At 38.5% G+C, this 17,487-nt stretch overlaps 1 protein-coding gene across 3 annotated transcripts in view; it reads right to left on the bottom strand.

Moving 5' to 3' along the window:
* Positions 1–15,052, bottom strand: part of SPHKAP (SPHK1 interactor, AKAP domain containing) — a 210,443-nt gene extending 195,391 nt beyond the window's left edge. For all 3 annotated transcript variants that reach the window (XM_011951952.1, XM_011951953.1, XM_011951955.1), the window contains exon 1: positions 14,503–15,052. In XM_011951952.1, coding sequence (XP_011807342.1) covers positions 14,503–14,534 — 32 coding nt within the window. In that variant the 5' untranslated portion in view covers positions 14,535–15,052. The remainder of the gene's footprint in view (positions 1–14,502) is intronic.
* Between the last annotated feature and the right edge of the window lie 2,435 nt (positions 15,053–17,487).

Raw genomic sequence — 17,487 nt, forward strand, 5'->3', positions numbered from 1 at the left:
AAGCTTACAGTCATGGCAGAAAGCAATGCGGGAGCTTGCACATCACATGGTGAGAGCGGGATCCACAGAGAGAGGGGAAGTTGCCATACACTTTTGCACAACCAGATTTTGCAAGAACTCACTATCATGAGGACAGCACCAAGAGGATGGTGTTAACATGAAAACCCAGCCCCATGATCCAATCACTTCCCACCAGGAGGTTTGGGTGGGGACATACATCCAAACTATATCAGTTGTGGTAACAACTTCTCTAGTTAGGATGTTCTCTGAATACTGAATCTCTTTCTTGGATACTTTTATAATGATCCCTGTGATGAAACTGCAACTAATTTTCTATATCACCTGATTCTCTTGAAGTCACCACATATTTTTCACCTTTGCAAAGATAGAAATACTAACAGTGTAACAGAATGCCAGGTCAGATCGCCGATGGACTGATAATTAACACAAGTGAAGTCAATGTACCTTTTTAATCACTATTTTGAAGCACTGTTGATTCATTTATTTAAAAAGTTGAAGTAAAAATTAAAAACATTCAGGATATATTAAATCCATGAGTAGGCAATGAACACATTACATGGGGCCAAGATTTTGCTTAGAGAAAAATGACTTCAATGGATTCTTAATCTATTTTTATCTGAGTTTTATTTTTGGTTTGAATTACCCAGATAAATTCTTTAATTTATTTGTCTATATAAATTAAGTGGAAGAATTATGTACTCAAGTGAAAATAAATGGGTAAGTCTATTCCTATATGCAGTCTACCAAAAGTAATTTACTGAATTCTTTTTATGTTCTTAGTTCAAAATTATAGGCTTGTAGGACAAAAAGAAATAAGGTATGTTATGTAACTTACATTAACACTGAAGTATAAAGAAAGGAAATAATCAATTCTCTTAGTATCTTTGGAAGCAGTATTAAATATTTTAAAGTTCCTATTATATTATTTAACTCATTTTAATATCTGAGAAAAATACACTAAAGTATAAAATGTACAAACTGAAAGAGACACTCTCATACATTAATACCTTTAGTATACACTGATATCTTACATACACACATATTTAAAATGTATATGTAATATTATGCTTAATGAAAAATTTAGGAAAATATCCAACAAAACTTTAGCATTCTATCTTATTATATATTTATTTTAAAACAGTTTATTTTACTTTAATGCACTAATCATTTCAATTAAATGACTTACAACTTTTTATATACAGTTTATCATTAAAGTCAAATTAAATATGAATAGACCATAATTTTTATGAACTTCAACTTGCCAGAAGAAAATCATTTTTTTCCGTTGTTTTAAAGAAAATGATTGATTGATAGAGTGATTGATTTAATAATGGATATAGACAGACCTAATTTTACTGCACTTTACTGTGCTCTGCAGATACTGTGTTATAAATTGAAGGTTTTTGGAAATTGTGCATCCAGTAATCCTACTGACACCATTTTTCCAAACAGCATGTGTTCCCTTAATGTCTCTGTGTCACATTTTGAAAATTCTTGCAATATTTTAAAATTTGTCATTACTAGTATTGCAGCTATTATGGTGATCTGTTTAGTGATTTTCGATGTTACTATTGTAATTATTTTAGGACAACATGCACCATGGCAATACAAGAAGACAAACTTAATCGACAAATGGTGGTCTAACTGCTCCAGTGACTGGAAGTTACCCCTTCTCTCTTCTTCTCCTTGGGTCTTTCTATTCCTTAAGACAAAATAATATTGATATCAGGCCAATTAATGACTCTAAAATGGCCTGTAGGTCTTCACATGAAAGGAAAATCACACATACCTCACCTTACATCTAAAACTGGTTATGATGAAGTGAGGAAGAGATATTGAAAGCTGAGACAGGCCAAAAGCTAGGCCTCCCACATCAAGCAGTTAGCCACATTGTGAATGCAAAGGGAAAAGTACTTGAAGGAAATCAAAAGTGTTAATCCAGGGAATACACAAATGATAAGAAAAAGAAACAGCTTAATTCCTGATATGGAGAAAGTCTGAGTGTTCTGAACACACAATCAAGCCAACCACAACATTCCCTTTAGGCAAAGCCTAATCCAGAGCAAGGCCCTCACTCTCTTCAATTCTATGAAGGTTGGAAGAGGTGAGGAAGCTGCAGAAGAAAAGTTTGAAGCTAGAAGCGGTTGGTTCATGGAGTTTAAGATAAGAAACTGTCTCCATATGTAACAGTGCAAAGTGAAGCAGCAAATGCTGATGGAGAAGCAGCAGAAAATTATCCAGAATATTTAGCTAAAATTATTGATGAAGGTGGTTTCACTAAACAACAGATTTTCAATGTAAATGAAAAATCCTTACATAAGAACAAGATGCCATCTAGGACTTTCATAGCTAGAGAGGAGAAGTCAATGCTTGGCTTCAAAGCTTCAGAAGACAAGCTGACTCACTTTTTAAGTGCTAATGCAGCTGGTGACTTTAAGTGGAAGTTAATACTCATTTACTATTCCAAAAATCCTAGGGCCCTTAAGGTTTATGATACATCTACTCTGCCTATGCTCTGTAAATGGAACAAAACCTGGATGATAGCACGTCTGTTTACAGCATGGTTTGCTGTTTATTTTAAGCCCACTGAGACCTGTTGCTTAGAAAAATATTTCTTGCAAAATGTTACTGCTCATTGACAATGGACCTGGTCACCCAAGAGCTCTGATGAAGTTGTACAAGAAAATTAATGTTGTTGTTATTCCTGCTTACATAACATTCTGTAGCCCAAGGATCAAGGAGTAATTTTGATTTTCAAGTCTTATGATTACAAAGTACCTTTTGTGCTTGCTCACACAGCACATTTACTAAAATTAGAATGATATAGAGAAGATTAACAGGGACCCAGCTCAAGGATGACATGAAAATTCTTGAAGTATTCCATATTTTTGAAAATTAAAAAAAATTACAAGGGTATAGTTGCCATACATAGTGATTCCTATGATGGATCTGGGCAAAGTAAATTTAAAAATCTTCTGGAAATAATTTAGCATTCTAGATGCTATTATGAACATTCATGATTCATGAGGAGGCTGAAATATCAACATTAATGAGAGTCTGGAAGAAGTTGATTTCAACTTTGATGGATGACATTGAGGGGTTCAAGACTTCAGTGGCTAAAGTAATTGCAAGTTTGATAGAAATAGTAAGAACTAGAATTAAAAATGGAGTCTGAAGATATGACTAAATTGCTGCAATCACATTATAAAACTTGAATGAATGAGAAATTGCTTCTTACAGATGAGCAAATAAATTGTTTTTTTCAGATAGAACCTAATCCTGGTAAAGATGCTGTGAATATTGTTGAAATGACCACAAACAGTTTAGAATACTTAATTGACAAAGTATCCTAAATGCACAAACTTAACTGATAAAGCAGTGACAGAGGTTGTGAGGATTGATTCTAATTTTGGAAGTTCTACTATGGGCAAAATGCTATCAAACAGCATAGTATGCTACAGAGCAGTCTTTCATGAAAAGCAGAGCCAATCCACGGAGCAAGCATTTTTGTTTTCTTATTTTAAGAAATTTGCACAACCACCCCAATCTTCAGCAACAATCACCCTGATTAGTTAGCAACCACCAATGTCAAGGCAAGACCCGCCACCAGCAAAAAGATCAGAACTCTCTGAAGGTTCAGATGATTATTACCACTTTTTGAATATAGTTTTTTAAAATTAAGATATCTACTTTGTGGTTTTAAACATAATACTATCGCACACTTTATATATGACGCTATAGAGTACACACAACTTTTGTATCCCCTGGAATGCAAAAAAAAAAATGTGTGCCTTACTTCATTATGATATTTACTTTATTGTATTGTTCTAGAACCAAGCTTACCATATCGCTGGGGTATATCTCCTTTCCATCTTGTTTCTCTAGGAATTTGTGATAGTTAACAGAAAAGATATATGTAATAAAGTGGAAAAATATAAGTTAAAACTCAAGGTTAAGAATACTAGAAATTATAATAAGAGGTTAATATGGTTAAAAGGAACACAGATATTCAGGTCATAAATTTCTACACTGTTGTTATAATTGAGCTTTGAATTTGTTTCTAGGACTTCTGGCAGCTGAAGTGAAATAAGGAGGTGAGAAATTATATAGACATTATTTTTTCTTATGGAAAAGTAAAGAAGGTATTTAGACATGGTTGATAGACACGTTTTTCTGTACCAGAAAATTTCAATTGCTTCCAGTTTTGTTTCGGAGATTTATTATTATTTTAAGTAAATCCAATGCAGTCTTAAGTACAATCTGTTGCACATCATTTTATTCTTGGCTTAATTTCTAAATATTTGTGTGATTTGAGTAATTTATTTAAGTTTTCTTGACTTTGGTTTCTTCATCTGTAAAGGAAGGGGATGGGGAAAGATGACCTGCACTCAAGTCCTTCGTAATTCTAATATCCCATATCCAGTGGGTTCCCATTTTCCCAGCATAGAGAATAGCACTTATTATTTAAAAAGCCAAGTTTGCCTTTTTATAAGTTTGCCTATATTGTATAGGTGAGTCTCTTCTTAGGAAGAAATATTTTTAAGTTAGGGGTCACCTGCCAATTATGTCGAATGCTCCGAAGAGTTAAATAAGAGAAGGACTGATCAGTTTGGTTCATTTGCGAGAGATCATTCAAGAAATGAAAAGTTAATTTCAGAGTGGAATGAGTGTCAACTTTCTGGTGTACTGGGTATCTACTTTCTAGCATGCCTCTTCACATCCTTTGATTTGTGGCCCCAGCTGTACCCACTGTGCAATTGGACCCACACACTGTTAATGTAAGGAAGGCAGGAACTGGGTCTTTCTTACTCTATTGAGAGTCTTGAAGGTGTCAGGAGAGAGTGTCTGCTCAATAAATGTTGTCTGACAATTGACTTTTGAATCTTGTTCTTACTTACTTCTGTTGACATGCTACCAAAATCAGTGTTTTGTCAACCCTGTGTAGCACAGAGGCATCTAACGTGAGGTTTAGCATCTAATGTCATTGTTTACCTTGAAAATTTTTGGAGTCAAAATAACCTTTGAAAATCTCTTAAGAGGCTTAGAAATTATGGTATGTTGGATTTTGTGAAAAAATCTTATAAAGTTGTGTGTGTGTACATTCTATATAAGAATGTATAATATATAATAAATGTGTAAGTTAAATATAAGTTTACTATATTTTTAATCATATGAGGATGAAAGAGAAATGAAAGAATAAAAAAAGGAAAATGATCATGTCGCACTGTATTTGCAACAGTTAAAACCACATATGATACAACACCATTCCATCCCTAAATAGCAGCAGCCTGTGTACTGTGAAATGTGCAATGTGTGAATTGATAACAAGATAAGTATGAGTCCCAGTTCACACTCCATGTACCCAGGAGGAGAAGCCTGCAGGCCATGGTATTTATTGTGATTATCTGGAGCTGGTCCACAGGACATACCTCCTGACTACTTGCACAACTGCTCAGGGTGAGACTCATTTCTCCCTTTTTCCAACTTCATTCTCATATCAATACGTCCAGTTATATGTTGTTAGGTAGTGATAAGGGTCTTTGGAGGTCTAGAGCAAAAACAGAGTTCTGTGAGATCCTCTGGAAATCTTCACAAGCCAATGCAAAGTCCATCTGATCACCTACCATTTCAACCCTGAGGGTAACCGGATCAGGCAGGATGGGCTAGGTTATGCTGCAATATCACACAATTCCAGAACCCCAGGGGATTAAGACCACAAAGACTTACTCATATTTCTTACTCATGCTACGTGTCCTTCATGGACTAGTTTGGGGCTCTGCTCCAATTCAACCTCATTCTGAAACTCAGGCTGCTGGAACAGCCACAATCTGAAATCTGTTAGTCACCATGGCAGAAAGTAAGAGAAATACAGCAAGTCACACATGAGATCTTTAACACTTATACTGGAGGAGACACGTACCCCTTCTGTGCACTTTGCATTGGTCAAATCATATTATGTCACTATGTTTTATACCAAGGAGAAGAGCCAGTACAATCCTGCCCTATGCTTAAGAGTACAATTGGAAAACTCGCTGAATAGCATTAATGACCACTGCAATAAACATGTGCCAAACAGTGAATTTGGTAGGGTTTCCAGGTCCATCCTGATCTGTCTGGTTTTATGTTCTCGAATAACCTTTAGTTCTTTCAGCTCAGGCACACTGAATGACTCACATATCTCAGAGGAGGAACAAATAGTCTTGTCCCTCTTCCCTTTTATTTAACAAAGAAAGAAGGACACAAGGAGAAAGAAATAAGCTGGAAATTAATCCTCGTAGAATTTCTTGTGTCATTTGATGGCCAGGATGATCAGTTTTTAGTTCAATTAATGCCTGTGGTAGACTGAATAATGAACTCCCTCAATGATGTCCATATCTTAATTTCTGAAACTTGTAGTATATGTGACATTGTATGACAAAGAAAAATCAAGGTTCAAGATGGAATTAAGTTTAATAGCCAGCTGATCTTAATATAGAAACATTATACTGGATTATCTAGGTGACCCACAAGGTTTATTAAAAGTGAAGGAGGGAGGCAGAAGAGGAGGCTAGAAGTCAGATGGTGTGATTGGAGAAAAGGACTCAACCATCCATTGCTGGCTTTGTAGATGGGGAAAGCTGGTTATGAAGCAAGCCATATAAGCAGCCTCCAGAAGCTGGAAAAGGCAATGAGACCATTTCTCCTGCGAAACCTCCAGAGAGGAAGGCAGCCCTGGCCACACCTTGACTTTATCCCAGTGAGATCCATGTCAGACTTCTGACCTACAGAACTGTGAGATGATAAATGCATTGTTTTAAGCCACTCATTTTCTGACAATTTTTAAAAGCAGCTATTGAAAAGCAATACGATACCTTTATGTTTTTTGAACTAACTTGTACTTCTAAAACCATGGCTACTCTAACACGTTCAGACACTATTTCAATAATTTGGCTCTGTAATATGTAGTTAAAAGGAATAAAAGGAAGCACATTGGTCTGCATGTTATTGTTATTGTTTTTGGAAAAAAACTCTGTTAAACCATGTGGCAGAATATGTCACCTCTTCTATCTCAAACAGAAATGTGGCTTGGCATGCAGGTAGAGGCTTTAGTATCTGAATTCTTAGCTCTATTGGGAACAGATACAAACTTTCTAATTCACGTGCTAAACTTTGTTGGCTGTCATTCCCTATGTTTCCATTGCTTCCTGTGGCGTATCAAAGCCTCTTATAGCATCCACCCATCTTTGTAGCTGCTTTTGATTCAGAGACCATATTTTGAGAAAGACTGAATCAAAAGACATTCAGAAAGAAAGTGATATCTTGAGATTACATAGTAAAATCATGACAGGCGTCTCATATGCTTCAACGACGTTCTTAGAATATGGGGTGAAAAATGTCTGAAATAAACAAAGCTATGTGGCATGAGAAGGTCTTGCAGGACTCCAGCGTGGAAATGGACTGGCATTAGAAAACTGAGAGGGACAGTGAAGGAGTTAACATTATACTTTGAGTTTGAAATCCTAGAGATCAAGTTCCGGCTCTGCCACTCACTACATGAGTAACCTTCGACAAGTCGTTTCACATTTCTCAGTCTTGGTTCCTCATCTTTAACATGGGAATATAATGCTGACTTCCAGTTTCCATTTGGAGATACTACTATTTTACACAAGATTTTTGGTTTTCAACAACACATTACAAGCCCTAATGAAAAAAGCAAGGAAAAAAGAAAAACACTTCTAAGGGATGAAGCAACGAACAGAACCAGACCTAGGTATGGCACAGATGTTGGAAGTATTTGGCAGAGAATTACAAATCATGAGTTTAATTGAAATGGTTCTGATGGAAAAGGCAGACAGCATGCGAGTACACATGAGTAGTTACAGCAGAGAGATAAACACTATAAGGTAAAACTAAATGCTAAATGGAAATGCTAAAAATGTAAAACATGGTAACCAGATGAAGAATGCCTTTGATAAATTTATGAGTAGAATGAACTCAGCCAACGAAAGAATCAATGAACTTAAAGATAGGTCAATAAAAATTACCCATCTGAAAAAAAAAAAAGAAAAATAAAAGGAAACAAAAACACAATTAAAAGAGAACATCTAAGAGCTGTATTCTAATATATGTGCAATTAAAATTCTAGAAGGAAAAGCAAAAAAACAGAACAGGATAGGAAAAACATTTTAAGAAATTATGGCTGAAATTTTTTTTCAGAATTAATAACAGGCATGAAGTCACAGATTCAAGAAGCTCTTTGGACAGAAGAGATGGTATTAACCAGGCAGAAACTTGGATGTATGCAAATAAAATGTCAGAAATGGAATAAATGAAGGGTGTTTTCATATTTCTAATTGTTCTAAAAATATCTGATGATTTAAAGCAAAATATATAGTGTGTTTATGACATTTGTAAAAATAAAATACATGGTGATATTAGCACAAAGGATCAGAGGAGATAATTTAGAATGTACCCTTGTAAAAACCTCACACTGGATGTGAACTGGTATGTTAAAATTTGAAGGTAGATTCTGCTTAACAAAAAACATCTTCTAAACCCTGGAGCAACCACACACTTTTTAACAAAAGATAAATAATAAATCAATAAAGAAAGTAAAATGGAATCACAAAACAATTCTCATTTAACCGAAAGCAGAGCAGAAATTTTTAAAAAGAATAAAAAACAGATGACACAAATAGAAAATAGCTAGCTAATTTATCCCTATCTACAATCTTAACAAATGTGAATGGTCTTAACATATCAATTAAAAAAAGAGATTTTTAGATGAGATAAAAAGGTAAGATACAATACCCTATTTATAAGAAACAACTTACATTTGAAGAGATAGATTTTTTAAAAAAGATAGAAAAAAAAAAAACAAAAGGAAGAAAGGGTATCTATGCTAATATCAGATAAAGTCAACTTTATCTCTGAGTTATGTGAGCTATTCACCAGTATCAACTTTAAAAATCTGTCATGAAACAATCATGTTTAGAAGAATTCATTCAGTATGATGGGAAGCAATGGCTAAAGACTATTTCTTGTACTTCATAATACTGTCTGAAGCCTCACATCCTTTTCAAATGCTTGAAGTAGTTTTCACATTTCCCAGATGATGAAAATAAATCACAGAGTAGGTCAGCATTTTACCCCAGAGTGGGTAACCAATCACTAATATGTGACAGAACCGGATCTTAATTACTGTGCTGTCTTCTTTACAAAAAGAGTTTCTGTAAGTATAATGCTGCTTCCTACCTCTGGGGGAACATTAAAAACACTAAAGCCCAATTCTCGAAGACAAGCTTTCTTTCGGATGGGTGGTGTTGCTTCAGTTCTTTTAAATTCCTTGATTTCACCTGCCTCTTTCAAGAGAGTAAGACATTTATCCATATCATACCCAAGAGAGAGTCCCTGCTACAATACAGGTTGTGGCATTACAGAAGACTAAAGTAAGAGGGACATAGAAGATAAATATATCCAAGATACAGGTCAGCACATCCAGGAGGAGGCAGAGAAGCAACAGGTCGGGTAACTTGACCAGACATTCTCAGCCATTAATTTCAGAACAGGACTAAGCACCAGATCTCCAAATATCAAATACAGGGCTGGGTGCCTAGCTCAGGCTTGTAATCCCAGCGCTTCGGGAGGCTGGGGCGGGCCAGATCACCTGAGATCAGTTGGAGACTAGCCTGATCAACGTGGTGAAACCCTGTCTCTACTGAAAATACAAAATTAGCCAGGCATGGTGGCGCATGCCTGTAATCCCAGCTACTTGGGAGGCTGAGGCTGGAGAATCTCTTGAATCCCGGAGGGAGGGCGAGGTTGCAGTGAGCGGAGATGCCGCCATTGCATTCCAGCCTGGGCAACAAGAGTCAAACTCTGTCTTAAAAACAAAAACAAAAGCAAAAAACAAAACAAAACAACAACAACAAATCAACAAACAAATATAATTCATCACTGTTTCCTCTTCCCCTCCTTACCATTATTTGTAGCTGTAACTCTGTAACACCAAGAAAAAATTCAAATGAGTAGCACTAGCCAAAGGAGGCCACTTGTAAAACAAAATATATCTTAATTATTCATTTTTGAGATAATTGTAAAGGGCCCATCAGACTTGCCAGTATCTAAGGTGTAGTTTTAATGTTGGTCTTTTAAGCCTTCTTTTTTTTTTTTTTTTTCTATTGGGAATTGCCTTCAGAATTCCAGTCTCTTAACCAAGTATCCATAACCCAGCAACAAAGTGGACTCTCAGAATTTGAGGCACCAGGACTTTCTAATTCCCAGTTCCTTTCTCTATAGGAAATTGTACCTCTTGGGCAGTGTTACCCTGAGAAGAGATTGAGACTTGGGGAAGGTGCCCACAGCTCAGTGCTGGCCTTGAGGACAGTGTGCATTCCAAAACAGAGAATGAAGTGAAGTGTACTCTTAAGGCAGCATTTTGTGTTTGTCCCTGTTCCTCAACTTAAGAGCAATGGATTAATCTTTTCTGAAAGTTTTTCATAAACAGGACAAAGAAATTTAAATGTACTCTTAAATTTCTCCTTTTGTGTAAATCTAAAATCAGTTAACCTTTCTATATAAAAACTTGGTGATGGAAGATCATGGTCTAGTATACAGTATTGGGTTGTTTGCTCCATTTTAAAAAATCAATTTTATTTTTCCTGGAACTAACATACTGAGAGGTAAAATCTTGAGATTCTGATGAGTTTTAGTGAAATGTGTCCACGTTAAACTTTGGATTGGTTAAAACAAAATGACACGAAGCCTATATACATTATGACACATGGAGAAAATCAATATAAATTATTGTTTCAAAAGTTTACGTTTGATGAGTTTTGATCTTATCATTTGAAGTGCCATATAAACATTTTATTATTACAATAGAATCCAGTAAACCAAGCAAAAAGAACAAAACAATACAGTATAACAATGCAAATGTTTACAAAGCAAGGAGCTCTCTTAATATTCAAATTCAAGCTTAGATATGGTCAAGGTGACTAACTATTTCTGTTTGCTAAGAAAGATTATTTTTTAGCACTTGTTGGCTTTAAAAGATGGTCTCCTTGCTTTTAGGCTGCCTCCGTGTGTTCTGATGATATCAGTGTTTGTCCAAATTGTGTACCAGAATTTATTTTTCCCTCCATTTAAAATAAAGTATGGATTTTCAATCAGTACATGAAAGAAAACTGGACTTAAAGGCAGAAAAATTTTGTGGATGACCTAGCTCTGCTACATACAATTTATATGGATTTTTAATACAATTATTTACTTTATTTAATTTCCTTTCGCTTCAGAGTTTTCAGCTAGGAAATGGAGATGATAATATCCATCATAATTGACTCACAAGGATATGATGATCAAATAATTTAATATATTAGATAACAGTGGATAACACCTTACTATACACACACTAGTTACCAATATAAAAGTGAAATTGACCTTTTTTTGTAAGGGGAAACTACTGCATTGTATTACAGTGTACTATAGAACAGACTGGATGGAAGTCCTTTGATTCTTTTTTTGTTTTTCTAATATCTAATTTTGTGACTTAGCAAATCAAATCAATTTTCCATAAAATAGATGACTAAAGAAGCTCTATCAAAGCTTTTAGATTTAAAAAAATCCCCCTTAAATTTTTTCTTTTTTCTTGAATTGGACTACTAGTCAGAAAACACTTGGATTCCAGGTCTATAAGGCAACTAACATGGAAACATTTAATCTCTGCACAGTTTGGTTTCCTTATGGAAGATATCTTCCAGCTTTGATAACCAGTGATTTTAAGAAATCTGTGATGTAATCCACATAACTTACTGCACATTTAAAAATGAAAATATTCATAGTAACAATGAATTGGAGTTTTCACAGAAGGAAGGGAATACAGTTTAATAACTCAAAGAACCCGAAACATTTCCTTTAAAAACAAAACATGTTTTACAGTTTCTGAAGTATATGAGTCACATTCAGTTTTAATATCAGTCTTCACAGAATATCACTTGATTGAAATTTCAGTAATTTATATTTGTGTTTAATTGCAAATTCTAAGAAAATGGAAAAGCCAACATAAAAATATATTCTCTAACTCAATATGTTATTAAATCATTTTGTTTTCTCTAATTATTAAGTAGAATGTCTTAAATTGTTTTCTAATTCTCAAGAGAAACAATGATTTATAACCATCAACTTAATTTTATTAGATACCAAAAATGTTTTCAGATTTGGACATCCCAAGCCTTGACCAGTAACAATTTGATATTTGCTAATCATTGTTGTTTTCTTCGAAAAGCTTACGTAGAATAGTCAATAATCAGTTCTTTAGAATGCAATGTTTTGTGAACAAGTAGCATGACTAATACATGATTTGTCTACACCATTGAAGATTTTAATTTACTTTTTGCATACCAATCCCTATGGTTTTCAATCAAGTCTTATAGAAAAGAAATGATGTTTCTTGTATACAATGAAATAGAGGATTGAATCAACTCATGGGTAGGAGTTAATTTACATGACTAAGAATGCTAATAAAATACGCGAAATCGCTACGCTGATTTGTGGAAACAGGTGAATAAAAAGTCAGGTTCAAAAAGCTTAGTTTGCTGCAGCTGATATTAAACCTATATTAACATTTTAATAGGCTACTACAAGACACAGAGCAATATCATCGGAGTTGCTTTGCTCTTTATAAGGTCATTTTATAGTACTGAGACAGAAATAATATTAATAAATTACTGGCACAATGTGTTTCTAGTAATTTAGAAAATGTTCCAGTATTTGAATAGAAATATAGTCAGGGTTCAGGCACAGCTATATTGTTCTGTAAAACCGGATTAAAGCAATCAATCTGTTATCAAAAATCGCTATTGGAAGATTATTAGGACCACCCAATTCACCATTTCAATTCTAATGCCCATTTGCCCTAGACAGTAGAATAGATAGGTGGAGAAAGTGAGCTTCCAGTTTACATGACTTTCCAAACACCTTAATGCCTTTGCTTAAATATTACTGGCAATTTTTTTTTTTTAAGTTAAGAAAAATCGGCAAAATGGGAAGACTTAGTGGTAGTCCTTTGACCCTGTTGGGCTGGGGCAGGGATCGGGAGGGTGGGGATTGAGACTTCACTTAAGAGCTACTTAGGGGGGTGCACAGAAACCACCGCGGGCATTTTCGGAAGCATTTGCTACCCTCGCGGCGAAGGGACGCTTAAGGAGGAAGTGCCTGTGGAACTGAGAAAGCGTTATTTCATCGCGGAATACAAAAAATTCAGGTCTCTAGATGGCAGCCTTCAATACCTTTGGAAAGCAGTCTCTCCTCCTCCGCCACCCCCACCTCCCCTCCCACCGCATCTCGGCTCCTTGGCAATGTAGTATCACTACATGTGTGCCCTGGCCAGTGCATATTGGGTTTTGCTGCTCTCCAAGAATCCGAACTTAACGTCTTTATTCTAGGGCCTGGTGCTCTCCTCTGGAAGCTACCTAGCTGTTTGCTTGGGGAAAAGAGGGAGTAGGGATGGCTCCAAGAGCCACGCTAAGCCTCTGCCGAGGGGAGGTGGGGCTGCGCCGCAGCCGGGGCACCCTCTACCTGGGAGCAACAGCATCCTCCGCTCCCGGCGCGAAAGCTCCGCGCCCAGCGAGCGCAAAGAGCGCAAAGGCCACCTGCCCAACTGGCGGAGCAGGAGCAGCACCACTGCCCCGATTCACCCAGACGTTCATGGGGAAGACATAAAAATCTTGGGTTCTTAAATTCTCAAAAGACTGAGTTAGAAGGAGTGCGGAACAGGGGCAAATAAGAAACAGGAGAAAGAAACACGCCCCGAAAAACACGTTACTTGCACCCGGCAGCCCCTGGGGGGGCGTCCCTGACCTACCCCGGTGTGGGGACGAGAAAAGCCAAAGGTGTTAAAGAAGGAACTCGCAGACTGGCAGAGAGTGTGGGGGCGGCGGAGGACGGTGGGACTGTAGGAGACCCAGGTCTTTTCTGTCCAACCTTAAGATCTCGCTTTGGGGGTAGTCTAGGTGTCGGTCGGGAGTGAGGGACGATCTTCCCCACCCCAGCAGCCCCAGACACCCGCCCAGGTCAAGGTGGACGGAAAGCGGGGGTACTTTGCTCTAGCCCTGTTCCCTCCTGTTTTAGACCTTGGAATCTGGCTCCTCACAAGGTGTGAAACCTCTCCAAGCTGTGTCCACGGAAAGTCCAGCTCCTGGCTCCACCCAGGGCAGAGCAGACCTCCGTCCCTGGGCCTTAGAGGCTGGCAAGGGGCTGACCCCCAACCCGTGCCACTCCAGCGCACAGGCCCCACTCAGCATCGCGCGCTGTGGGGCAGTTGACAGGGACCCCTGTAGCTCCAGCGAGGCTGGACAGGACTTATTTACAAGTGCAGTGACCCCTGCCTCCTCGCTGGGAGCCCCCTGCAAACCGAAGCACTCTGGGGCAAGTTGGTGAGCGACTCACAACGCGGAACGGAGTTTGATCGACCTGATATTGGGCATAGAAGGAAGCGGGTCTTACCTTGGTACAGAGAGCAGGGAGTTGCCATCCATTGTTGATGGGCGCCTAGAGAAGAAAGACGGAAAGTGCAGGCGAAGGATAAGTCTGTGGTGCTAGGACCCAGCTCCCAGAGTGGCAGACTGGCGCGCGCCAGGAGAGAGGCGCGCAGGCTGGGGCGGCGGCGGCGCCCACGGAGACTCGCTCCTCCCTGGCCGGCAAGCTCGCTGCGCTGCGACCGCCCGCTGTCCCCTCCCGCCGTCCTCTCTGATCTTGCAGGAGCGCTTGGCCAACGCTCCCACTTTTCTGCCCGGCTCCTGCCTCCTGCAGGGCAGGCCCCAGTCTTAGGTGCTCGAGGATCCTGCTCTACCGCTCATTCGTGCCCAGAAACATAGGTGACTCCAGACCAAATGTCTCTTTCGCCACCCGCCGTCGGTCTCCCCTCCCTTTCTCTCTGGCGTACAGCAGGTCTGAGCCCTGAAGTTGTTCACCCACTTTCCCACATTCACGCCCTCACTCCTAGCAGTGCCCACACTCCCCACTAGTCGCGCGCCGCTCCTCTGGCTTCCTGTCTGGATTTCATTTTTGTTTGTTGTCCATCATGTTATGGTCGATCACTCAGAACCAGACTCTCTCTGTGATACTCCAAGTCTTTTCCCTTTATTTGGACTTTCTCTCTTGGTTTTTGGTTTTCACGTTTCTTTAACTCATTTTCCTTAACTGTGACTTAGTCTTCTCTCTCTTCTGTTAGAACCGTGCGCGCACACAGAAATCTCAAAACCTATGAGAGCAGCCATCCTTCGGGGGACAGCACTCGGAACCTGGGAGGAAGAGCTGCCACAAACTTCCCCAGTTGCCGGCTGGCTATCTCCCTGAGCAAAAATGAGAGTTGTCTTAAGAAGAAAGACACTGACAGTAGCAAGTATCTGCTAAGATGAGGGCGCTGTGGACTCTGCTTCTTTTTCCAATTAAAAAACAAATTAAAAATAAAATTTGGGACTTCCACAAATGGGAAGGTTGAGCCAATGTACTTTTAGCTGTTCCTCCTAGTAAGTACAACTAAATCCCCGGGAGGTTATCTATAAAACAGGCATGAGAAAAAGGTGGACGGAAGAATGCAGACCCCCTAGAGATCCTGGGACTCAAAACATTGCATAATGATGAGTTCCTGAGGTTCTCCCAGACTTTGGCTGAAGAAGATGGCAACCCGGAAATGTCAAGGGGCAGACACAGGAAAAGCCTTGACAAAGGACTCCTCTTTCTAGCCACAGGATCAGGAAAGAGGCAGCCTAGCAAGACAGAAAATTTACACACAATAATAGCTCCCCTGTGGCCAAACACCATGAGAAAAAAACCTGTGGCCCTTTTTCGACTACACCATCAAGAGCCAAGTAGGGAGGCTACATTTTCGCCATCTGTAGGCTCTAAGGATGTAAGTCAGTACCCTGGGCCAGGTGGTGTCAAGGAAAACTAAGTAGGGACCAGGACTTTCATCCCCTCCAAACACTGGCCGCACTCTCCTCTTCATGTCTCCTTTCCCCCATCATGGTGCCAAGAAGAGCTTGAACTTCCACATCCACACAGAAATAATGAAGTCCCCTTCCCATTCCACACATGCAGGTGGCATGATGGCAAAGTAGGGAGCCAAGGCTTTTAAAAAAATATTTTTTATCTCCATAGATTTTTGGGGAGCAGGTGGTGTTTGGTTACTTGAGTAAGTTATTCAGTGGTGATTTGTGAGACTTTGGTGCACCCATCACCTGAGCAGTATACACTGAACCCAATTTGCACTCTTTTATCCCTCACCTCCCTCCCACACTTTCCCCTGAGTCCCCGAAGTCTATTGTGTCATTCTTATGCTTTTGTGTCTTCACAGCTTAGCTCCCACTTATAAGTGAGAACATATGTTCGGCTTTCCATTCCTAAGTTACTTCACACAGAATAATAGTCTCCTGTTTCATCCAAATTACTGCAAATACCATTAATTCATTCCTTTGTATGACTGAGTAGTATTCCATTGTGTATATATATATATATATATAGCACAATTTCTTTATCCACTCATTGATTGATGGACATTTGGGCTGGTTCCATGGGATCCAGGACTTTCAATCCCAACAAGGAGTAGCAGCATCGCTTCTTCACCTTGGTATCAATGGAGCTTGCACTTTCACATCCACAGAGCAGTAATGAGCACCCCCCCACTTCCACTCTACACTGAGGCAGTGTCAGGGGAGTTGTTGTGGAGAGTCAAAAACCATAGTTCAGAAGTAATAAGGCCCTATGTGTATCCCCTGCCCCCCACTCAGAATCACAGAAGGCCGCATGGGAAGCAGGAACTAGGTACTCCTACCACTCTTATCAGTGGAGGCCTAGTGAGTAGCCTAAACTCCCACCCACCCTTGCTTCACAGTAATGAATACCACTACCTGTTTTTCAAGTGTCAACAAAAGCCAAGTGAGGAGCCCAGATTTCTACCCTGGCTTGGTAGTGATGAGGTAGTGCTGCCCTTATTTTCCTTGCCTTACAAAAGAAGTGTCAAGAGAATCCATCTAAAACAGATCTTTAAATAAAATTCAGAATGTTCTGACATAATGCCCCAATTAGGCAGGCTTTAATAGAAAATTATTTGTCATATTAAAAACCAGATCTGAATGAAAATCCACACACAAAAAACAATCAATCGATACTATTAATAACATGGAAATGACATAGATGTTAAACGTATCTGTCAAAGATTTTAGAGCAGACATGATAAAAATAATTTAATGAGCAATATAAACAAATAATAAAAAAAGAAAGTCGGCTCCTAAAAAATCTAAGCAAATATAAGTAGAAGATGTAAAGAAAAACTAAAGGGAGGTTTTAGAAGTGAAAATAGAGTAACCACAATAAAACACAAATTGTTTTATTAGTTGGAGAGAAGCATCACTTTACCCATAAAGGAAATATAGTTCAAAAACAGTGAATTTCCCACTAGAAGCCATGGAGTACTGAAGTAATTGACAA

The sequence above is a fragment of the Colobus angolensis genome, unplaced genomic scaffold (assembly GCF_000951035.1).
Source record: "Colobus angolensis palliatus isolate OR3802 unplaced genomic scaffold, Cang.pa_1.0 Scaffold33, whole genome shotgun sequence".
NCBI lineage: Eukaryota > Metazoa > Chordata > Mammalia > Primates > Cercopithecidae > Colobus > Colobus angolensis.